The following is a 24,528-nucleotide window of genomic DNA, read 5'->3' as shown; positions in this document are numbered from 1 at the left end:
GGGGGGGGGGGGGGGGGGGGGGGGGTGGAGTGAGACAATGACCGCCGAAACAAAACCGTCAGTGAGACAATGACCACCAAAACAAAACCGTCATTAACAACAAAACAAATCTATTCTTGATCTCGGGAATGTTATACCATTTCAGGCCAATTCTGTGAACTTGTAAGTTCTATTTCGTGTTTACTTGGGTGGGAATTGAAGCTGAGAATATAGGGGAAGATGGTTCATCTTTCATTTGTGGCCAAAAACAGCATTGAAGATTACAGGTGGTTTACTCTATTTTGATACATAAATAATGCATCCTGAGGGGGAAAAATATAATCTTCTCTCTGCTTATTTGAGAATTCATCTCCCTCTAAACAAATTGTTATTTACATTAACTGGGAATAGTGTGTTCTAAGTATTAACCTCCAGGAATGATAGCCTGTGCTTACATTTTCTAATCTTGACATTCATTGTGCTACTCCAGAAACCTTTGCTAACCTCACAGCATTGTCTTCGTGGTATCTGCATCGAAATTTACAAGTCAAAATACTGAAAAGATAAAAGAATGAAGAAAACAAGAAGCTGCAGATAATCATTCATCCAAATATGATTAGAACTAATGCATCCCGCAGGATTAGGGTGTTGCTGTATACACATGAGTTCGAACTTCTGAAGTCATACTTAAGGCTTAAGCGACTGATAGAGTGATAGAGAGGCATGAGTGGAAAAGACGGACCTGTTTCCACTCGTTGTGGTCCATTTTCGCTGCAGAGACTACAACTTTCTCTATACCAACTACACCTGTGGGACATTTGTTTTGCACTTTGCCCACAAACTTCTTATAAGTAGTCATCACAACCTCACCCTTCCTGGCCCCTTCAATGGAGTCCAAGTAAAACACAACTGGCTGTTGGCATGGATTAGGGCTCACAGGTCTGACATTGAATATAAAAGGCCCATTGCTCCAGCTCCTCCATGTATGGAAGGTCTGCAATGGCATCTCCAGCTCTTTGGGAGTCAACACCTGAGGGTATATCTGCACAGCATAGCCCCAAGAAACAGAAACTGACCATTTTTTCTTCCAGTAACAGAAACTTTGCTGCATTATTCGGGCGGGATTCATCTTGTATGCTTCAGTTATGGCTCTTAAGGAATCTAGTTGTGTCTGGTTTGGAAACAATGGATTCACATCATCAAGGTGGTGGAGGGATACAAGAGGTGCCACAGGATGAGCTGCCAGCAGACCAAATGGATCCCCTCTAATGTCAATCTGAGTAGTTGTGACATCACATTAGAAGAAAAAAAAAGGTAAAACACAAATTCCTTGTCACAATAATGAAAACAATGCACTGCCAAGTGCCAATCTAATCAAGGGAAAAAGATTGCACCTTTATGTTCTGGCAATCTTGCCAGGCAATTCTTTAGATCCTATTTTTCGATTTATTCCCAGAATATTATCAAAGTTTAAGGATAAACATAAAACAGTAAATATGAATAATCAAGTAAAACAATCAACATGGTATTCCACATAAGAAAAAGTCTGTAGTAGTCTATAGGTAAGTAATACTCGGTGTGAAAGTATATATTAACATGTAAAGCGATAAGTGATACACAACTTTTTTTTAAATAATATTTTTTTTTTTGGAAAATACGAAAGGGAAGGGGGACCCCAGGCTGATGGAAAAGAACCAACACAGCCTACTCCGTCTCCAGCATGAGACGTTCATTATAAATAATATTTTTGCATATGATATCTAGTATTACAGCATTGTGAGACCTCTTATTTGAAGAAAACTTGGTTCACCGTACCCTTTGGTGCAAGTTTTGGGTTTTCCCTTATAAGTAATGTTGATGTAATACTTTTACGGGCCGTTTGGTTGGAGAGAATTACAATTTCATTCTCACATAATTTTGAAGGCAAGCAAATTACTTCGTTTGGTTAGAGGGAATTGTAATTCCGCGAAATTACAATTCCTTCATTTATATGGAATTAGAATTTTATGCCTCCTTAATATTTCAATTTCATGGATTTTAGAAAGAAAAAGAATAATTATAAGACAAAATTACCCGTCTTTTTAAATTTAAAATTGATGTTTGATCTTAATTCAACCGCCACAAACAAATTTTTACCTTAAAATAATAATCTTACTAAAAAACAAGGTGATGATGATGTTTATCTAGGTGCTGCAATCTGTGTGGCTAACTTTTAATAAATTTCTTGGTTAACAGTGCTGATGAAAGTGAAGACCACGCCAGTGAATTTTCAAAGATTGGACACTATCAGAGCTGAAAGAAAGAAGATATATATATTAATTAAAAGGGTCTTCCCACCTGATGAAAGGGGCCAAAAACATCATGGGCATTGAATACAATAACCGAGGGAGATGAGGGGTACGTGGCAGGCTGTGCCAATCTTAACTGTCACGCCAAGATGTGTGGCAGAGCACAAAGGTATCAGATTCTATGAACAAACCAAAAGTGTTCAAAAGAAATCATGTTTCACAATCGTAATTTATGGTCAGCTTAGTGCCAAAGGAAACCCCGTTACTGCGCAACACTATTGTACCTTAATTTTAGGATTCCAAATCTACTTTCCTCCCCATTCATCTCACCAACCCAAAGTTGATATTCAATAAATTCATTAGTAGATTCTGGTCTCTTTAGTAAATGATTGCTAGTTGATTAGATTAGTTGGTATAACTAGTTGATAAAATTAGTTGATTATATAAATGTGTTTGGTAAATCAGTTGTTAGCTGATAGTTGTTTGGTATAATTAATTGAAAAAGTTGCTTTGAGAAGCTTTATGAATTTTAACATTTTTTAATTAAAAAAATTGATTAATTAAACATTTATTTTGATCTTTTCACCAAATCAAACAGCTAATAGTGATCAAATAAGTCAAAATTGACTAAACTAACTATTTTACCAAATAGGACCTCCATCTCTTCTCAAGCTTAAAGATTGGCTTTTTGAGCAATCGACTCGAAGATTAGTTCAACTAGTCCTACAAGAGTTAAGTTAGCCAAACTATATCCATGACATGAAAGACATAGATCAACCTGACTGGTTAGTAAAAAAACTCGGTTAGCTCAACTAAGCTTTCAAAAGTTAAGTTAATTGACCAAAGCCTACAATACTAAAGACATAGGCATTTATAATTACTTTGAACACTCTCGAAATATCTAATTAGTCAACCATGCCGGCCAACTAGAAAAATACACCGCATCCTACATATTTACTACTTGTACTTAAGCCTATTAGTGTATCTAATCATAGTGGTCCAATCCATTACCCCGCATTATTAGCATTTTTACCGGCCACCTTATACTTGACCTTACAATGTCAATATTATACTTTATCAGTAAATATAAAACAGCTCTATCTCTACCTCTATATCATCCCTATCTTTTACATAAGGTAAACACCGACCCCTTGAGGTAAAAACAAGAAGAAAATCCAGGCTGTGCTAGATAAGAATGTACTTGTTATGGCAATAACGACACAAGAGGTTGGATGGTGATGTCCTAGACGTTGGCACACCAATAACATGATTGCATGTTTTTGTCCCCATAACACGTATACAATCATACAAAGTAAATACATATAATTACTAGATATATATCAACTTTCAAAAAAAAAAATTACGGAGTACTAAATATTCAATAGTGTTATAATTCATGAACCAAACTCATAAGTTAATTAAACGAGAAAGACACATAAGACAGACTTCACATAATACGTATTTTCAACTGATGACTGTGGGCTACTAAACAAAAAAGACACACAAGACAGACTTAACCTAGAGAACACTTTTAACAGCGATTGAGACCTTTTTCGAAAATAAAAGAGGGAGACAAAAGTAAAGTTGTTTCTTTGAATGCAACCATAAAAGGACAGGGAAACGTTAAACAGTGTTCCAAAAATCCAAATGCATTTCCAAACGTATCCTTGAGGGCGAGGGCAAGGAAAGAAAAGAAAGGAAGAAAGACGAAAGGTCAACGTTGTCAACAATGACGTGTCAAAGAAGTGATGAAGTACGGCCAACGGCGTCGTATAGGTACCGACACGCATGTGGCGGTGTCAAGCTTCCAACCAATACGACTTTCATCAATTCCTCACCCAACTTTTAGTCCTTTCAACCCCTTTTGATTCACCATTATTGAAATTGTAATTATATGCCATGAATTAATTTAAATATTTACTACAACTACTAATAAAAAAAATTAAAATAAAGAATAATTGGAGAATAATTTAAATATTTTTTGGGAGCAAAAAATGATAAAAGAAGAATTGGAGAATTGAAGTGAGACGGAGCCATAGAAGGGGTAACGGATAACTAGCTTTATTGACGTGGATGAGTTGTGTATTTTTGTCCCTTAATCTTAAGATAAGTCAGACTCGAGAGTATCAATATGGTCAGTATTTTATTCTTAATTGGGTCTACTCGATACAAATAAGGATTAGTCTGAGCCCAAATTGTGTTTGGAACCAAAAAAGAAGGGATAAAGGAAACCAAACTAAAGAAAGTAAAGTCGAGGATTGGTGTGAAGAATACGTGAAACGTGTACGGACGGTAATGATTTTGTCTAATGACGTTAGGCCAAAGATAACACGTAATTAAGCACAATTATACGAATTATAAACTGTGATTAAGAAAAGATTTGCGACACAAAATACCTGGTGGAATCCCAGTTCTCTGGTGAGAGAAACGCCAAGTTCGCCGACGCAGGCCCACACGCGTTGATCAGAGCCGTAGAAATAGAAGTACCGGTTAAGACAACCGTCCATTATTTTCACCAGCTCCGCCGCCAATGGATAGCTGATCGCGAAACCGCCGCCGCCAAACGCCATGTCGTACGCATGCAGCGCGTCCTGCTCCACGCTCTCCGAGTTCCCGCCGATATAGTACATCTCGCGGTGGTCGTACTTCTCCAGCACCGCCGCTAGGTTTTCCGGGAAGAACACCGTGTCGTCGTCCCCCATCACGAACCACCGCGCGTCCGGTAGCCCTTCCCGGAACGAGTCGACCACGATTCGCGATAACCGCACCGCCGATTGCGAGTGGATGAACTTGAATTTCTTCCAGTCGGAGGAAATACGGTAGGGCGGCGAGGTTTCCGGCCACGGTTCAGCCGGGTCGGGTTCCGAATCTAACCAGACAAACCCTCGCGTGACGTTCGGTTTCCACCAGAGCTCCGAGTAATGCTTCCGATTCTTCCACGTCTTGATCGAGCCGCCGATGCCGAAAACGATATGAGAAACGTCGGTAACATTCTGTTCGGGGAGCGCGCATCCAGGAGCCGGCGCGATTTTCGCGGCGGGAAAATCGCGGCATTCGGCGCAACGGAATAACCACCTAGTCTCGCTGGTAAACGCGGAGTAAATAACTAACAAAGCGGAGACGGCGAAGAGAACGAATACTCCGAATTTCAGCCGCCACCGGAGACGATCACTCTTGTTATCCAAAACAAATGATTTAAACGGGTTTAAGCCTTCGTGACCCGAACACACCCGGGTCTGAGACATTCTTAAGAACTCAGGATTGAGAATTTCGAATCCGAAAAGTTAAAAGTTTTGTTTTAGGCGAAGCTTTTGAAGAATGGGAGAAGATGAAAGTAAGGCTAAGGTTGAAGGGCGGGATAAACACAACAGTAGAGGTAGAGGAAAGGCAAAGAGCTTTAGCCTTTAGGCAAAGGAAGACGATGACTGATAGATATATAAGGCAGATTCCAAATTTCCAATATGTAAATTACTCCGTATTTCTTTCTCCATTTTATCGCTTCTTATTTACTATTTTTAAACAACCTATTCTCTTTCCTTGGTTTAAATTTTCAAATATATTTTCTAAATATTAATCCTTATTTAGTAATTTATATGTTTTTTATTTATAGATTTCATGTCATATATATATGGGTTCCTCTAAGTATAATAATTTTGTTACATTCAGTTCTAAACTTTCAAATTGATCACCCATGATCTCTCGACTTTCAAACTGTTACTGTTCGAGTGTTCGCGGTCCAAGTTAACCACCAATGGTCTTTCAACTTTCAAAATTTAACCAGCTATAGTCATAGTGGAAGGACTACGGCTGATTAAAATTTGATAGTTTGAAGGAACGTGGGTGATTAACTTGAACTACGAAAGGTAACAATTTGAAAGTTTAAGGCTAAACGTGGCAAAATCACTATATTCAGAGGAACCTAAATGATATTGTGATTCCAGATTTTCGGTACACTTCATCCAAGGATTTCTAATGAAGCCTCTAATTTGTTCTTTGAAGCAAGACTAAATGTTAATTGAACGACTACTTGAATTGTCCCGACTAGCCTTATTTAGTAATATATTACATTAATTAGATTATAAATAATTTACCGTTAATTCTTATTAATTGAACACAATAATAAAGCAAGACAAAAATACTCATTTTGTATGTCTTATATATATTTATTCAAATATAATATTTTTATATTCATTATATTTTTAAATAATTTTTAATACTTATTATAATTTTTAATGTAGCTATCCTAATTCTCGGTGTAAGAGATACAATTTGTAAATTGAGAATTATACTTACTTTAAGATGATGACAATCAATATTAGTGTTGAGTTGTATTTGTTACACCATGTAGGTATCCATAAAGATAACGAGTATGTCAATACAACTATGTATATACACATGATTGTATTCAACTTGTTTAGTGATATATACTTTCAAATTATTATGTTATTAATTAAATAGATTTAAAAATAAAATAAAATAAAAAAAAAAACCTCAACCCGCAAATTTGTTCGGGTATGTACGTGTTGTAACTTTTCTTTGTTAGTGATGAACCTTTCAAATTATGTGTACTCTTACAATTAATGGATCCATCAATCAACAACATATTTATCATCTCATTTACTCATGATGATATGTAGGGGCTGGAACTTTTCTTTGTTAGTAAAATTCAATAGAATTATACAAAACTTTCAAATTTAATAAAAATTAATGCTTTTAAATATAATTGCTTAATGTTTTGTCAATATTTGGAGCGTAGTGGAAGCGATTTTTCTAACAACATCTTAGTTATTACCGATTATATTGTAATGATGCAATGCATACTATTAATAGTGTCAATATTCATTATATTCCACAATCAAAGAACCATGAATGTAGCACATGTTTTTTCTAAGACTATGTTCTCGGTATATATGGTCCTTACCCACCCCCTTTGTTCCTCATTCATATTTAGGATTTCTTGTTCCTCGTTAATACTATTTATAGCAACACTTTTCGTCCTTAAGTTATAAGATACGCAATTGTAGGATTCGTTCCTACTGGATTGTGTTCACTTCGATCTTGTCTCTAAACTATAATTGATATTGTAAATTTCGTCATTTTTCTATTAGGTCGTACTCACTTATTATCCCTAATTATAATTAACGTTACAAATTTCATTATTAATGTTTTGTTAGAAAAATGACGAAATTTGAATTGCAATGCCAATTATCGCTTAGGACGAAAAGTAAGCATGAATAACAAGTATGAACGAATCTTACAAGTATCTTATAATTTAGGAACGAAAAGTAAGAGTTTTAAATTTGAATTTTCATTGGTTTGAATATTCTTTAAAATTCATAAATGTATTCATTAGGCGTTGGAAGAAGTTGTGCAAATAATGATGTACTCCGTAATTAAGAGGACGTACTCACGTACCTATATTATATTGACTTGTTACTTGTTGCCGGTCCAAAGAAAGTATATTTAGGGCAATAACGCACATCAAGGAAGATTGACATAACAAATGAAGTTACATGATAACTTTTTTTTTTTTTTTTTTGAAAATAAGTTACATGATAACTTAATTAGTCCTAATTCCTAAAATTTTTAAGGAATGTGGGGTTTTTGATAAGTGAGGTTGAAAATGTGGTAGTTGATTGAGTTAGTGAATTTGACTAATTGATAACATTAGTTAATTGTAGAAAGTTATTTGATAAATTAGCTGTTAGTTGATTACATGCAAAATTATTTATTAATTTTTTTTAACTATATATGTCGTTTTTGGACTGGCCGGAAACATTTTCCGTAATTAGGCCTTCATAAAGAATGCTCAACTACTCATTTGGAAGCCCAAATCATGATTGGGCCTAACTGTCCTCTATACTTCCCGTGTTTGCTAACACAAATGGACTGTTTTAAATGGCAAATTAAACCATAGACCAGGATCTACCCTGGTTCAAAAATAATCTTTAAATTTTGTATCTGCAGTTGACAGTTTCAATATCTGTAACTATCATATTATGTATCAGCAATTATCAAGTTATTTGTTTACATGTACAGAAATTGTTAACTGTACGTACAGAATGTGTTAATTGAAGATATAAATTTTTTGTATCAGGGTTCACAATGCAATATGAACCATGGTCCATGGTATAACAATTGTGCTCTAAATGGCGCTAATATAGTGTTGAGACTCAACACCAAATTGTACATTTTTGCGTATAAAGAGTCCAAACCAAGCTTAAACTCCCAATGTTCGAGGCATCGAATTTTCTCCATACCGTTGAAAATAAAGTCTTAAAGTGAAACTTATCATTCACTAGGCCAATGTTTTGGGTGCATTTTTTTTAGACAATAAAGAAAAAATGCATTAATGATAGGAAAGAACATAACAAATAAATGGCGAGAGTCGAGAGGAATGAACTCATACCTCCTGACCAGACTAAAAACACATAGTCTGAGCTAACAAATAAGTCACATGATTAACTGATCTCTGAACATGATCTAGTATATTATATTTAGTTGTATTCAATATTATCGTCATTGGTGTGGATTAACTCTGAAAAAAAAAAAAAAACACTATATTTATATATATAGTCTTGATTATTAAAGGATAAATGATTAATCCATAATATATTAGATATGTTGAAAAAAGCTGGCTAGCTACTTGTCCCTTCCCTAGATTTCTTAAGCAATATTTAATTTAATTTGGAATTTAATTAGGTGGCTCTAGCTAGTCATTAGAAAAAAAAACACACATCTACCAAAAAAAAGAAAAAAAAACACACACACAAATAACAAATTATATTATGGTTTCATATAAGACAAAACTTGTGTCCCACAATTAGATAAACCTCTTTCTGTTGTTATTATTATTATTTAATAATATAATTAATTAACACAATGTACTTATGATTTATCCATTTAATTTGATCTCTCCTGTCCCTTTCTTTCCACTATAAATACCACTGTATAGTACGCATCAACTCATTGCATTCTCCTCTCTTCATTCTCATCTCACATGGAGAAATACTCAGAATATTTGATGTTGACGAAGACCAAACAACTTAAACCCAACCTCAATAACCTCAAGCAATCATTAATGGAAGACGACGACGACGATAAGGCGGCGGCATGGCCGCCCAGGTCATACAGTTGCAGCTTCTGCAAAAGAGAGTTCAGGTCAGCACAGGCACTGGGAGGTCACATGAATGTCCATAGAAGGGATAGAGCAAAGCTCAAGCGTTCTAATAACAGCAACACCATGGCTTCTTCGCCGCCGCCCATTTCTTCTTCTGCTATCATATTTTTTCAAGGGAATAATTCCGGCGATCAGAAGAAGGGCGGGTGTAAGAGGCAAAGGATCGGCGGCGGATGCGGCAACACGGTGTCGTTTATGCCGGTGCAGGTGCACAGTGAGGATGAGGAGGTGCAGCAGGTAGTTGCAGGGATGAGAATTAGCAGGGATTCGTCCATGGAAGACATAGATCTTGAGCTTAGGGTTGGCGTGAAGTAGAAGAAAGGTGGGGATGGAAATAAAACATCTCTCTCAATATCACTGTAGAGCTAGAGAGAGCTAGGTAGGAGAAATTAAAGATCATGTGATGTCGTGTAGTAGTATTTACTCCTTTTTTTTGGGATTGTAATTTTAATGTATCTGTTTGTATTTAGTGTTAATCTGATTTTCAAGTAACCAACTTATTAATGGCCAAAGGCTTTGTGGTTTAGTGGCATCCGATGTCCCGATTTACACTTTCAGATGATGGGAGTGGTTTCGGGTCTCAGTGGAGTCAACTGTTGAGATCTACATACATTGTAATAGAGTCGAAAAAAATAATATGATTAGCTAGTATTAGAGTCAGTAGTTCAAAATCCCTTGTTGTATGAAAAAATAATATGATTAGCTAGTATTTTGCCACTTAATTAATTGGACCGATAGAACAGTGATTTGTTTAAGTAAAGTACAAGCTTAAAAAGTGCCTATAGTTAGGGCATACTCAAGACACTTCGTGGTCAAATAAAAGAAATCTGATTTTCATACTACTAGTTCGTTCCGGTATGATTTTCATGCTACTAGTTCTAACAAAAAAATTCTGATTTTCATCCTACCTACTAGTTCGTTCTGGTATGATTTTCATGCTACTACTTTGTTTCGGTATGAGCGAGGGTGCAACTACTATCCGAGGGTGCATGGCGTAAAATATGCTCATTACATAGAAAAAGTAAATCGCACTTGTATGCAACGAACTTGGTCGAGAGAGTGTTAGAACAAATCAAAACACTCTTTTAAGTTATTGATGGGATGAAGGAAAAAATGTTACACTTATTAAATATGCATTTTACATATGTGCAAGTTTCAAATTATTCTACTTAATTATTTTATTTTTTTTTGAGTTAATGCCATGTGAGTCCTCCGAGTATATAGTGATTTTGACATATTTAGTTTTAAACTTTTAAATTGACCACCTGTGACCCTTCGACTTTCAAATTGTTACTATCGTGGTTCAAGTTTACCACCCATGGTCCTTCAACTTTCAAAATTTAACCAGTCGTAGTCCTCATGGAATGACTATGAGTGGTTAAAATTTGATAGTATAGTTGAAGAATTATGAGTGGTTAACTTGGACCAAGAATGATAATAATTTAAAACTCAAAGGACCACATATAGTCAATTTGAAAGTTTAAGATTAAATAATACAAAATCACTTATTACAATGATAGACTAGCAGAGTTACCCATCAATAAATGTCAAATCTCTAGAAAATGAAACCTTAATAATCAATCAACCTCACGAGGTAGTTTTTTTTTTTTTGTTTTTTTTGTTTTGTTTTTTTTTTCAATGCACAAACTATGAAAATACCTCTTTAATTGCAGTAGCTTTTGTGCCCATTGTCTCTTTGCAGCGCTACAACTACAAGTCTACCACCTAAGAGTCTAAGACAATGAGATTCCAAAGCATAATTTAAAACTTGATGATAAACCAAACCCAACCACTAACCTTCTGGATAAATGAAAAGACTTGTATTTTCTTGAATAAAACCTTCATGGATAATTTTTATTTTCAATCATACGACTATTAGACCGTTCTCACATATTATTAGGTCTTAAATATTATTTTTGTCACGTATTTAGTGTAAGTCTTTCATTGTTTTGCAGCATGTGATCATTTTGACAATTTTTTTTATTAGAAAACAACAACAACAACAACAACAACAAAAAACACATTCAAAGCTATATATTTTCATCGTATCACTTTAAGATCAGAGTTGGGTGTTCAAGTTTATATGATTGTAAACGAAAAATGTGACATATCCTAACTGTTTTCTATGAAAAATTTGGTCAAAACCATTAAAGGCGGTGGTTAAAAAATTAAATAAATTACACCAAATGCTACAAAAATAACACTTAGGGACCTACTATAGAAATTACCTAATCGGGATCAGAACTAGAAATGATTCAGGTAGGTTATTGTTAATGAAGAAATAACGTAACCATTAAAGAGTTGTTCCATATAAATTCGATAGCAATTCAACTCTAGATTAATTAAAATCTAATACAATTATTACTGAATAACGAACAATTGGCTTCTAGAGAATCAAGGCCTAAAACCTAATAAGTAGCACGTTAAGTAGTGTAATAATGGTGTGATTGATGAAGCAAAGCTAAGGTTGTTGCAGAGATGAGCGGAAGACACGGCGGCTACTATACAGCTCAACAAGCTATATATCCCGCATGTTGTTTTCTTCATCCTTTATTTATACACACAGTTGATACTATATCTATATATATACATATAGGTTTTGACTTTGAGTGATGATGAGAATATTTATAATTGAAGCTATAGCTATATATGGTGGAAATTGATGTTTACCCAACACAAATTATGGCAATATAAGGTGGTCACTCGGCACATCTTAGATTCCCTTTTTGGCTCATTAGCTGTCTTTTATGGCACTGCAGCCTTAATTCGAACTCTCTTTTCTTCATTGTCAGATCCATTGTGATGGCAGAGATTGAGGTTCGAGGAAGGAGAATTCATTGTTAATGGGGTGCATGACATGACTAAATGGAATGTGGCACCAGTCCAGTTCCTTTCTAGCTTTCTATTTTTGGGTTGCTCCCCATTTTTAATTTTAAAATGAAATTAAAGTAGATGATTTTTTTGGTAGTAAAGTAGTTGATATTATGAATTAATGATTTTTTTTTTTAGTCTCGATAGGTGTAGATGTTCGTGTATAGTATAACTGATTGTATTGAGTACAATTAGTAGAGCTGTTAAAATAGGCATACCTTACGAGACTAGTCTATTATGCTTAGTACGCAGCTACATAATCAAGTTGGTAGCATACATATGCTAAGAGGTTGGCTTGCCTCGTTATATGGGTTAAGGCATCCTCAATAGTTGGGAGTTTTTGAAGAATTTTTGTAAGTGTGACTATGAAAGAGAAGATGGAAGGAGAGGAAAAAGGAAAGAAAAAATATCAAAATATGAAAAAAAAAAAAATTACAGATTTAGGCGGGCGCATGCACGACTAGGCGCGAGAGTTGCACCTTATGCGTTGTGAGGCACATCTCTCCTCCTCGTGGTGGGGTCACTTCACTACTAAAAATCTCATTTGCAAAAGAACCTCACCCCTTCTCTCTCTTCACACTCTCTCCTCTACATCATCTTTCGATCTTTTTCTCAACAACAGCGATGATACCACTGTTGGGGATAGCTTTAGGAGGGGCAATGATGTGGGCCATGATGGGATAGTATTTCCTTGGCATGCTACATCGTTTTGACAATATTAACTATTAGCACCTTAGAAAAATTTGAACATGTTGCTTTAACTTTGACAAGAAAACTATAGAGATATCACGTCTTCTTTCCTTTTTTTTTTTTTTTTTTTTTTTTTTTTTTTTTTTTTTTTTTTTTTTTTTTTTTTTTTTTTTTTTTTTTTGTCAAAATAATACTCCGTAAATAATTTTAAAAATATAAATTCATTTTATATGAATAAACTCATCAATAAATCAATAACACCTACATCACTCTCTAGTACAAACGATACAAGCAACTAATTAATTAAATCAACATACAAACATAAAAATTATTGAACATAATAATACCATAAAATTAATAACCGTTATAATATGCCCCAAATTAAAAGGAGTGATCGAGTGGATGGAGTATGATTTTTTATACATCGAAAGTTACAAGTTTGATTCTTGCTAACACTCGTTCGGGGTTTACCCATGTCAATTCATACCATCAAGTCCAAAGGTAAGGCTATGTTTATTTCAATTCTCTAGTTTTTCACTTGCCAATTCACACTATCACGTCAAACGTTAAGTAAGTTTACTTCAATTTTCTAGTTTTTTTTTTAACATGATCATTACTCTATTTTCAAATTGAAAAAAAATACAAGTAAATACATTTTCTATTTTAGTTTCATTAATTTTTCACTCCGTATTTATTTAAAAAAAAAAACAACAAATTTCTTCCATTAATAAACTATCCTAAGTCTTGCTACCTCTAGAACCACAACATACATACTTTTTAATATGAGACATTTATTATGAAAAATAAAAATGATGTCATAAAATCACAAGTTGTTCCAAAGAAAATGTGTATGCGCATGCATGGACACCCCTGCCTTTTGATAATATTGCCCAATGACACCAACTAACTTAGTCATGTACCAGGTATGTACCAACTTAAAGTCTTCACCATTTACTTGCAAATGAATAGTATTTTATCAAAGCTTTCAACGAAAGTTTTCTAACATTATTTGCATTTTTTAAAAATTAAAAGAAAAAGTTACCGAGGATTGCTATGAAGACACTTACTGGGATGAATATAGTGAAATATATCATAAAATTATCATATCAAACCAAAAAAAAAAAAAAAGAAGAAGAACTTTTGGTATCTGTGAAGAAAAAAAAAAAAAAAGAAGAAGAACTTTTGGTATCTGTGAAGATAATCTCGTTGTGTGGTTTCAATTCTCCCTTTGCCTATTACATACATTAGATGCAAGACTTTACTGTTCTCTAATTTGAATAAATGGTTGAGTGTCAATTTGCAATGGTTAAAAGTTCCTTTCTAAAACAAATGAAATTTTTGTTTGAATTTGATGCAGAAGGATGATGTTTGAAGGTTGATTTTAAGGTTGTATTTATATGTAGTGGTTAAGCATCCACATTTTCAAGTATATTGCGTAGAGGTTCAAAATTTACAAATTGAGACGAGATTACAAAAAATAAAAATAATTGCATGTTTTGCTTATTTTCTAATGGGCTTGAATATTATCAGGCCTTCAGAGCATTTTTGTTTGCAGGTGGGCCCATAAAGGCCCGACAAGAAACTTAAATTCTAAAAGAGTTAATACCCAATATAGTCCTCGACTATAGTGGTTTTACTCAATTTAGTCCTAAGTGACTTTTTGTACTCTATTTAGTCCTTGACTTTGATGGTTTTACACACTTTAGTCCTCTGTTAACAATTCCGTTTGTTGGCTGTTAATAACAAGGTTAAAATGGTAATTTCATTTCTCTTTTATTTTTATCAGATTAATTGTTAATTATCTTTCCTAATTTTCTTCTCTCTCCCTCATTCCCTTTCTCAGACCCTAAAAACACACTGCAAACCCATTTACTAATTTTTTTTTCTCTCTTCTGCCTAGTCAATTTTTTTTTTCTCTCTTCTGCCTAATCAATACAATTCCCTTATTCCCTTCCTTAGGCCTTAAAAACAGACTGCAAACATATTGACTCATTTCAAAAAAAAAAAAAACAAAACAAAACACTTCCTTAAAAATAAAGAAATAAATAAATATTTGCAACCAATACACAAACACCTTAATAAAATTAAAATTTGCATCCAATGCACAAACATCTTCATATAACCTTAATCCAAAAGAAAGACATTCAAGTGTAAATTTGTCATACAAAAAGCATCAAACATGTAATATGCGCTAAGAGCCCTAGTACATTAATTAACAGCCTTATACAAAATAAAAGGGACATGTTATACAAAAGCAGTGATCAACTAATATTTCATCATAACACTAGTCCTTGGTTTTGGAATTGTTGTCCGTTGTCCTTTTGATGATAAGTAGCTTTGACACCTTTTCTTTATTCCTTGGAACATTGACTTCTTCACAAGCAACCACAAGAGGAATTTGAACATTAACATCATCTTCATTCTCAGGCTGAGTATGGACTGCAATAACTTCAGCAATTCCTGCACCAAATCCTCCATCCATAAGTTGTTCATTATCAGCTCCTTCATTCTCATGTCCTTGATTAACTTCTGTAGTTGATGTATGATGATTTTGAGGTTGCGGTGTCGTTTTGGTTCTTACCATCTTTTTTGGATTTAGCTATAAACAATAATAAGCAAAGTAATAAAATTAAGTTAGTTGTGAACTAAAGTAATTAAATTTTTAAATTGAAATTTTAAACTTACCAACTTTTCTCTCACAACAGGGATTTTGGACATCTTCTAGAATTATGACCTGTTTTTTTTACATTTACCACAATGCAACTTGAAAAAAAAAAAAAAAAACTATCAACAACATTTTTTCGTCAGTACCGTATTTTGGCATGCATTTGTTTCCAATTCTTCGTCTTGAATCCCCCATGGTGTGTTGCTTCCAGTTCTGCGTTTGCTCAATTGCTCCCAATGCCAGCAATGGGTAACATGGTTCAACAATTGCTGGCCTGCTTGTGCTTCTGGTGAGTTTGTCGTATCATTGCTTCCAGTGAGTTTGCTCTGTATTTGCTTTGGGTGAGTTTGCTGTGCGTTTCTAGGGCTTGCGGAAGGGAGGGGAAATTATGCGTTTCTAGGGGTTAAGGAAATTGTATCGGCAGAGAAGAGGGAGAGGGAGGGGGAAAGAGAGGCGGGAATTGTATTCGCAGATGATTGAGGAGATGGAGAGAGATTAGGAAAGATATTATTAATTGATTTGATTAAAAAATAAAATGCAAATGAAATTACAATGTTAACCTTATTATTAACAGCTAATAAACGGAATTATTAACAGAGGACTAAAGTGTGTAAAAACATTAAAGTCAAGGACTAAATAGAGTACAAAAAGTCATTTAGGACTAAATTGAGTAAAATCACCATAGTCGAGGACTATATTGGGTATTAACTCAATTCTAAAAGCTCCTAAGAATCAGAAAGATTCCTGCTTTTCAACTTTTCAAGAAAACCCAAAACGGCAACAATTATCCACTCCTCAGTTCTCACTGCGAGAGAATCAGCATTTCAATGGCGAAGACCGGAGAGGGCAGCAGTTCAAGGTGGTCTCTTACAGGGATGACCGCTCTGGTCACCGGAGGAACTCGCGGAATCGGGTATCTACTACTCCCACTCCTCCGCATTTATAAAGTTGTGATTTTTATTAACTTTGATTTTGATGCTTTAATTTAGGCGTGCGATCGTGGAGGAACTAGCTGAACTGGGCGCCACTGTGTACACCTGTTCGAGAAAGGAAGAAGAACTGAACCAGCGCTTGCAAGAATGGGCTGCTAAGGGCCTCAAAGTCTCCGGTTCCGTCTGCGATGCTTCGTCTGCAGACCAGCGGGTGTTGCTCTCTCAGAAGGTTTCTTCTGCCTTTGATGGCAAGCTTAACATTCTTGTGAGTGCCCAATGCTTATGTTTTGTTTGTTGTTTTGGTATGGAGTAGAATTTAATGTTCACTTGCCTAGATATCTGAATTTAATGTTGTTTGATTCTAGTAGAAATGTGGGATGTTCTATGCTAATTCTGGCCATTACCTATCTTAGCAAGTATATTTTTGCTTGGCCCGCACGGATAGCTCGGTTTATTGATTTTCGGGGCGATAGATTGTGGACAAGTACACAAAATTAGCTTTTGTAGCGCGGGAGTGACATTGGTCCTTCCACCCAATGGGCAGCTGAGCCATTACCTAACTTAGCAAGGATATTTCTGCCTGTTAGCTCAGTTGTTTCTGAGTGGTAAATTGTGGACAAGGATATAGGATCAAGATCAAGCTGTAGCTCTAGTGTAGGAGCTTCACTTTTTGGCCAGCACGGTTGTATGGGTAGCTCAGTTGGTCTCTAGGTGTCAGATTGTAGACAAGGATTTGGCCCTATCTACTGAGACATTGGATTACCATGATTTATATCCTCTTAAATGCTCTGTCTGGTTGGGGTGTGGGGCCCTTGGAGTTTGGGAGTGGTGGAGTTTCACCTTTTTGTGGGGTTGTCCCCTGTGGGCACCAGACACTGGTACTCCCATGATCCCATCTATTAGGTCGTTGAGTCACTGTGATTCACCCCTCCACAATCCTTTCGGACTAGGGTATGGGGGCTTAGGGCGAAGAATTTTGCCTTTTGTGGGCAAGTATATTTCTGCCCGGGCTTTTGACTTGCTTTCTGTGATTCTGTCTGCAGGTTAACAATGTTGGGACAAACATCAGGAAGCCTACAACTGAGTATACTTCTGAAGAATACGCTTATCTCATGGCTACCAACTTAGAGTCTTGTTACCATCTGACTCAAATTTCTTACCCTCTCTTGAAAGCATCTGGATCTGGATGCATTGTCTTTATCTCCTCTGTTGCTGGCATGGAAAACATTTCTTCTGGATCAGTTTATGGAGCATCCAAAGGTATGCTATCATTACAGTAATTGTTTCTTTACATAAGTACACAATGGAAGCTCTATCAAAGTTATAGCTCTTTGGTTTCTATTCGCTACTCGCAGGAGCTATGAATCAGCTCACAAAGAATTTGGCTTGTGAATGGGCAAAGGACAACATTAGGGTCAATTGCGTGGCCCCCTGGTATATCAAAACCTCCCTAACGGAACATGTAATATCCTTTTCTCCTTGTGCTTTCCTAAGATTATATGATGTGACTTCCATTTATTGTTGAGATAAACTTATAGAAGGATAGGAATATAGGATAACCTTTTCTAAAGCGGTGCTGCTCTTAGCTTCTTTCTGTTTTCTCATGTTTCATGGAGATTTTAGAGAGGCTTAGCAAGACTATTGGACTATGATTGGAAACCTAACATCCTTACCCGTCTTTTATGTCTATTGGGACGAAAATTCTAAAAAATTACTACTCCGTACATATTATCTGGCAAGTAGCCTAACTAAGCCTAATGGTTGGTTAGACACTATTGCCAATTGCATTTTTTTTTCCTACCAAGAAACGCTATGAGTTATTGTGAGAAAGAATACCTCATCTCTTTATTCTACGAGTGTATATATCAACTGATTTCTTTTGTATTTGTAAGGAGTAATGGAAAAGGAGTACCGGTTTAGTAAAACATACATGCTAGACTGTACTAATATTCCCTGTATGATGTTAGGAACCTTAGCTATAAACAGGTTCGTCTTTGTATTTTAGTTTTTGAGATCTGCGAGGTGCGATATATCTCCATAGAATTCACCGTAAGATTGTTCATTGAACTAATTGTGCCATTCTTGCAACTTCGTTTTGCAGTTGCTTGGGAACGACGAGTTTCTGGATAGGGTGGTATCTAGAACGCCTCTCATGCGCCCGGGGGAACCACAAGAAGTTTCATCAGTGGTTGCTTTCCTTTGTCTTCCTTCAGCCTCTTATGTGACTGGTCAGGTTATTGCAGTTGATGGAGGTTTTACAGTGCATGGTTTTGTCTGACAAGACATATTCAACTGTCGATTTCTTTACTTGGAACTGATTGTATATTTGTATGGCTTCCCATGCTTAAACGATTTGCGAATCGGATAACCTATCTGTTAGCTCGGGAGTCCCTTTTTAGGTTAGATTGTATGGAATGGTTCTTTAACCCTCCTTGCATTTGTAATACTCTGTTTGAGGATCTTCTTTAATGAAACTGTGTTTCTTTGTTCTCCAAAAGGGAGAGGGAGAGATAGAGAAAGAAGTTAAATGTGCATGCAATTCTTTCCACTGCACCATTAGTGGCCATGAATAGTCTATTGTTTGACAAGTACCTTCTGGTCTGCACGGATAATTTTGTCTTGGGGCTCTAATCGATAAAAAACTACAATGAGATAAACTAGCTAGGTTGCTGGAATTTTGAGCAATTTATCAATGTTTATTTAAGTGATAAGAAAAATTCGCAATTATTACTAAAACATGGTTGACAAAGAAACACCAGCCGACTAAAATGTGCCAGTCTCCCAGCGCAACAGGTGGCGTCTCTTCTTTTCTTCTCCACAAGATTTCAAGGAACTTAGAAAGATAATTTATTATAAAGGGAAAATGGATTGTTGTGAAATCAATGTGGGACAAGAAACGTTTTTTATTTGTTTTCAAAAAAAAGAAACGTTTTTTATTGAATGGTTTTCCGACAGATCAATAATGACCTTTCATGTAAAAACGTATATGATAATCGGGCAAAAGACCCGGATTTATAAAATTGATGGCATGGATTTTATTAATCGTGCTCACATTTTTTAACCCCTCTCTGCACATATAATCTGTCGTATTTTGGAGTATGGGTCATTACACCCACAGTGGATGAATTCAATGGCGAAAGTGGGAGAGAGCAGTGGTTCAAGATGGTCTCTTTCTGGGATGACCGCCCTCGTCACCGGAGGAACTCGTGGAATCGGGTATCTACTCTGCCCCTCACCATTTTCTATCAAGTTCTGGTTTTTATGAAACCCATTGAGGAATCATTTCTGGGTTTCAAAATTTTATGCTTTTTTTCTTGTGCGTTTAGGCGTGCAGTAGTGGAGGAGTTAGCTGGATTAGGCGCGAGTGTTTACACCTGTTCAAGAAAGGAAGAAGAGCTCAATCAGTGCCTGCAAGAATGGACTTCTAAAGGCCTCAAAGTCTCTGGTTCTGTCTGTGATTTATCCTCTGCAGACCAGCGGCAGCTGCTCTCCCAGAAGGTTTCCTCTGCCTTTGATGGGAAGCTCAACATTCTTGTGAGTACTGTTAAAGGTTTGATTTGATTGTTTGGGTCATGGTCACACTCACCCTTAAATCTGATGCATTATCTCTTTCAATTCCTTGAAACTCTAGTCTAGTGGCATCAAGTTGCACTCCCACCCTCATATTAATGAAGGCGAAATTAACTCTTTGTGCTTCAGTAGGTTTAGAAAATAGTTATAATAGTTATAAACAGATCACACGAACAACTTAGTTGGTATTGACTCTTTGTGCTTAAGTAGGTTGAGAAAGTAGTTATAAACAAATCACACGAACAACTTAGTTGGTTCCTTGTGGTTGATTTTGGGCAAGGATGTCGAACCTCAACAGTTACACTGAATGTCGTAAGCTTTTTGTGGGCACTAGGCACTGGTCCTCTTACCTAATGGGCTGATGAGTTACTTTGATTTACTTATCCACTATCCCGTGGGTCGGGGGTTAGAAAATTTCATCAAAACACATTCACACAAACCTTATGTAAAACAGAAATCAACCTAGAATATACATGCCTAAATAATCAACATTCAATTAGTTTATAGTTTGTACAAATAGTGAACGCTATACACACAAATAGTGAACTTTCAAGTTGTTTTCATACTATTTTGTACACATCCAAATAATGAACATTACGTATGAAAGTAATGTACCATATGCATAGAAATAATGTACTCTGTGTGTGTGGATCATGGTCCACCTTATAAGCATCGTTATATTTCTGCCTGGGCTTGACTTGCTGTTCATTATTGTGGCCACAGATCAACAATGTTGGGACAAACATCAAGAAGGCCACAGCTGAGTACACTATGGAAGAATACTCTTTTATCATGGCTACCAACTTAGAGTCTTCTTACCATCTGTCTCAGCTTGCTTACCCTCTCTTGAAAGCATCTGGAGCTGGAAGCATTGTCTTTGTTTCCTCTGTTGCTGGCTTGCTACACGTCTATACTGGATCAATCTATGGAGCAACCAAAGGCAGGATATAATCACAATAAAATTTCTATAGAGTTTAGATATATGTGGAAAATTAGCTTTCTTGACTAAATTTATGGCTTTTTGAGTCTTTGCTTTCTATTGCCTACTTACAGGGGCTATGAATCAACTTACCAAGAATTTGGCTTGCGAATGGGCAAAGGACAACATTAGGGTCAATTCCGTCGCCCCCTGGTACATCAAAACCTCGCTTGTGCAACATGTAATGTTCTCTTTTCTTCTTATGCTTTCCTAATATTATTTGAGTGACGAGGGAAACCAGCAGCCACTACCTGAGGGTATAACCCGACTTGCGTTTGTATTATAGTCGGTAAGGTTGTTGGTTGAAGTAAGTGTGGCATTGTGGGAACTTGATTGTTGCAGGTTCTTGAGAAGAAGGAGTTTATGGATAAGGTGATATCCAGGACTCCTTTCAGGCGGGTCGGGGAACCGGAAGAGGTTTCATCAGTGGTTGCTTTCTTGTGTCTTCCTTCAGCTTCTTATGTGACTGGGCAGATTATAGCTGTTGATGGTGGTTTTACAGTGAATGGGTTTGAATGAGAATCAAAAACTGGTTTTAGTGTCTTTGATGTGCCATTTGCAGTTCTGTTTGTTTCTTTGTGAACCAGTTCTAGCTGTGAATGAAATTGAGAGTGTTTTGAGGACAATTCCCATGACTGTCTCTGTAAAAGTATGGACTATGGAGTATTAATAAGGCATATGCATAATATTATCTTCTCATATATGTTTATCTTCATCCTTTCTACTTAAACAAACTAGGTGGTCCAAACAAGGACCATTTTTCCCCAGCTAGATTTCATGTCAAGAGGGATTGCAACAGGTTGGGCCCTTTGGGTTTTGGTCACAATAATCTATCAATCTGTGTATTGTAGCAATATAAATTTTGTTTAATGTAACATGTTGTGATTAAATGGTGTCTAATAAAAGGCAAAAACTTGTGTGAGACCGTCTCACCATGAGACGGGTCGGGTCGGGTCGGGTCAAGATGCAAATGAAACACTTATATGAACAAATGTCATACTTATATGCTCAAATGTAATACTAATTAGGAATAAAATTTTTGTTACTTATAAGGGTAAATGTAATACTTTTAAGGGAAAATACAATACTTTTACATTTCGATTTAAAAGTATTACATTTTTCCTCAAAAGTATTATATTTGCCCTTATAAGTAAGGATCACTTGTCAACATTACTTATTATGAAAAATGTATTACTTTTTCTCTTATAAGTAACAAAAATTGTATTCTTGATTAGTGTTATATTTGAGCACATAAGTATGACATTTGCACATATAAGTATGGCATTTGCATGATGCTTTGACCCGACCCGACCTGTCTCACAAATAAGGATCCGTGAGACGGGCTCACACAAGTGTGACCCCTAATAAAAAGTTTTGTAATTTTGTAATTAACTAATTATAATGGATGACACCATATTAGTTTATTACTTAATATGTGATAAAATCTAAGAGTTAATACCCAATATAGTCCTCGACTATGGTGATTTTACTCAATTTAGTCCTAAATGACTTTTTGTACTCTATTTAGTCCTTGACTTTAATGTTTTTACACACTTTAGTCCTCTGTTAATAATTCCGTTTATTAGCTGTTAATAATAAGGTTAACATTGTAATTTCATTTGCATTTTATTTTTTAATCAAATCAATTAATAATATCTTTCCTAATCTCTCTCCATCTCCTCAATCATCTGCGAATACAATTCCCGCCTCTCTTTCCCCCTCCCTCTCCCTCTTCTCTGCCGATACAATTTCCTTAACCCCTAGAAACGCATAATTTCCCCTCCCTTCCGCAAGCCCTAGAAACGCACAGCAAACTCACCCAAAGCAAATACAGAGCAAACTCACTGGAAGCAATGATACGACAAACTCACCAGAAGCACAAGCAGGCCAGCAATTGTTGAACCATGTTACCCATTGCTGGCATTGGGAGCAATTGAGCAAACGCAGAACTGGAAGCAACACACCATGGGGGATTCAAGACGAAGAATTGGAAACAAATGCATGCCAAAATACGGTACTGACGAAAAAATGTTGTTGATAGTTTTTTTTTTTTTTGGATTTAACTCGGTTCTTAATGGCTGTAAGATTGAATCAAGCTTCAAATCTGTTTGATGTTTTGGCTTATGATTCGGTTTGAAGTTTTGGCTTAATTATGTTGGATGCCTGATCATTGAAATTTTTTCTTTTTGATACTACATGAACAGAATGCTAATAGCTTGAGTTTGGATTCATTAGTGTTAATGCTATTTGTTAATAGTTTTGTGTTTAGATTCATTTGAAATTAACTAAAAATGCTTCTGTTTGGATTCATTTGAAAAGTGATCAGGCTGTGTTTGGTAACTGTTTGGATTCATTGGATTCATTTGAAAAATGCTTCTGAAATTAACTAGCCTTTGTCTTTAGTATGAAGTTTAGTATGTTATAATTTAGTATGCAATTTTCTTTTTTTCAAAGTATTATACTGAGTAATTTTATTTGTCTTTAGTATGCAATTGTGTAAATATATATATATGTTTTTTTTTTCAAACAGATGGAGTACATGAAAGTAATTTATTCACACTTAAGATTAGACATGGAGGAAAAGTTAAATCAGAATATGTAGGAGGCATGACAGATTGGTGGGATTACATGAATGTAGATGAGTGGGGGTTGATTACATTAAGGGAAAAAATAGAAGAATTGGGCTATTGCAATCTACAGGTGAAATTGTACTCCAAAATTGGGAGTGGGTTGACTGAGTTGGTTTCTGATTTTGAAACATGGTCTTTGGGTAACCATTGTTTGGAAGCTAATCCTAGGGAGTTAGAAATTTGGGTTGCAGGCTGTGAAGAAGAAAGTGATAGGGATTTTAGAGATGATGAAGAAGAAGAAAGTGATACTGATGATGAATTTTTGGAAGAATTTATTGATTCTGATTATGAGATGAATGAAGGGATAAGGGATGATATGGAGTTTGAGAAATATGTTGATGAAACAGTTGAGTATGGAGGTGTAGGATCAGTAGTAGTTTGTGAACAGAATGTGTTGCATCCTACTAATGGAGGTGATGATGGAATTAATTTATCAGATGAGGACCCTGTGAGTGATGGTGAGAAAGAAGAGAGCAAATGGCCCATTTTTAGATCAACTGAAATGAAAAAACCTATATTCTGCAAAGGGTTAACATTTGCTACCAAAGAACAGTTTAAGCAAGCTATAGAAAATTATGCTATCAACAACGGAAAAGATTTGAAATTTGAAAAGAATGACAAGCTTAGAGTTACAATAAGTTGTAAAGGTGAAGGTTGCCCTTGGAAAATCAACTGTAGGAAACTTCAAAATAGTTTTAATTGGAGAGTTTTAAGTTACAATGATAAACATGAAGGTTGTGGATG

General features: G+C 35.7%; 4 protein-coding genes across 4 annotated transcripts; 3 read left to right on the top strand and 1 right to left on the bottom strand.

Moving 5' to 3' along the window:
• Nucleotides 1–210: 210 nt before the first annotated feature.
• On the bottom strand, nt 211–5,694 carry LOC116012758. The gene is made up of 3 exons (XM_031252411.1): nt 4,664–5,694; nt 722–1,255; nt 211–507 (listed from the first exon to the last, which is right to left on the bottom strand). Exons 1-3 carry the CDS (start codon nt 5,510–5,512, stop codon nt 397–399), a joined length of 1,494 nt encoding a protein of 497 aa, XP_031108271.1. The 5' UTR covers nt 5,513–5,694; the 3' UTR covers nt 211–396.
• A 3,567-nt stretch (nt 5,695–9,261) lies between these two features.
• LOC116011673 (probable transcriptional regulator RABBIT EARS) lies at nt 9,262–9,918 on the top strand. The gene has a single exon (XM_031251075.1). The coding sequence runs from the start codon at nt 9,268–9,270 to the stop codon at nt 9,760–9,762; it is 495 nt and encodes a 164-aa protein (XP_031106935.1). The 5' UTR covers nt 9,262–9,267; the 3' UTR covers nt 9,763–9,918.
• Nucleotides 9,919–16,420: 6,502 nt separating this feature from the next.
• LOC116012161 (tropinone reductase homolog At5g06060-like) lies at nt 16,421–19,102 on the top strand. The gene is made up of 5 exons (XM_031251639.1): nt 16,421–16,586; nt 16,663–16,870; nt 17,649–17,865; nt 17,961–18,067; nt 18,707–19,102. Exons 1-5 carry the CDS (start codon nt 16,501–16,503, stop codon nt 18,881–18,883), a joined length of 795 nt encoding a protein of 264 aa, XP_031107499.1. The 5' UTR covers nt 16,421–16,500; the 3' UTR covers nt 18,884–19,102.
• A 531-nt stretch (nt 19,103–19,633) lies between these two features.
• Nucleotides 19,634–21,869, top strand: LOC116012177 (tropinone reductase homolog At5g06060-like). Its single transcript, XM_031251655.1, has 5 exons — nt 19,634–19,821; nt 19,932–20,139; nt 20,899–21,115; nt 21,229–21,335; nt 21,497–21,869. Exons 1-5 carry the CDS (start codon nt 19,727–19,729, stop codon nt 21,671–21,673), a joined length of 804 nt encoding a protein of 267 aa, XP_031107515.1. The 5' UTR covers nt 19,634–19,726; the 3' UTR covers nt 21,674–21,869.
• Nucleotides 21,870–24,528: the final 2,659 nt, after the last annotated feature.

Source organism: Ipomoea triloba, chromosome 3 (assembly GCF_003576645.1).
Source record: "Ipomoea triloba cultivar NCNSP0323 chromosome 3, ASM357664v1".
NCBI lineage: Eukaryota > Viridiplantae > Streptophyta > Magnoliopsida > Solanales > Convolvulaceae > Ipomoea > Ipomoea triloba.
Note: the sequence above shows the minus strand (reverse complement) of the source record. Positions and strands in the feature narration are given on the sequence as shown.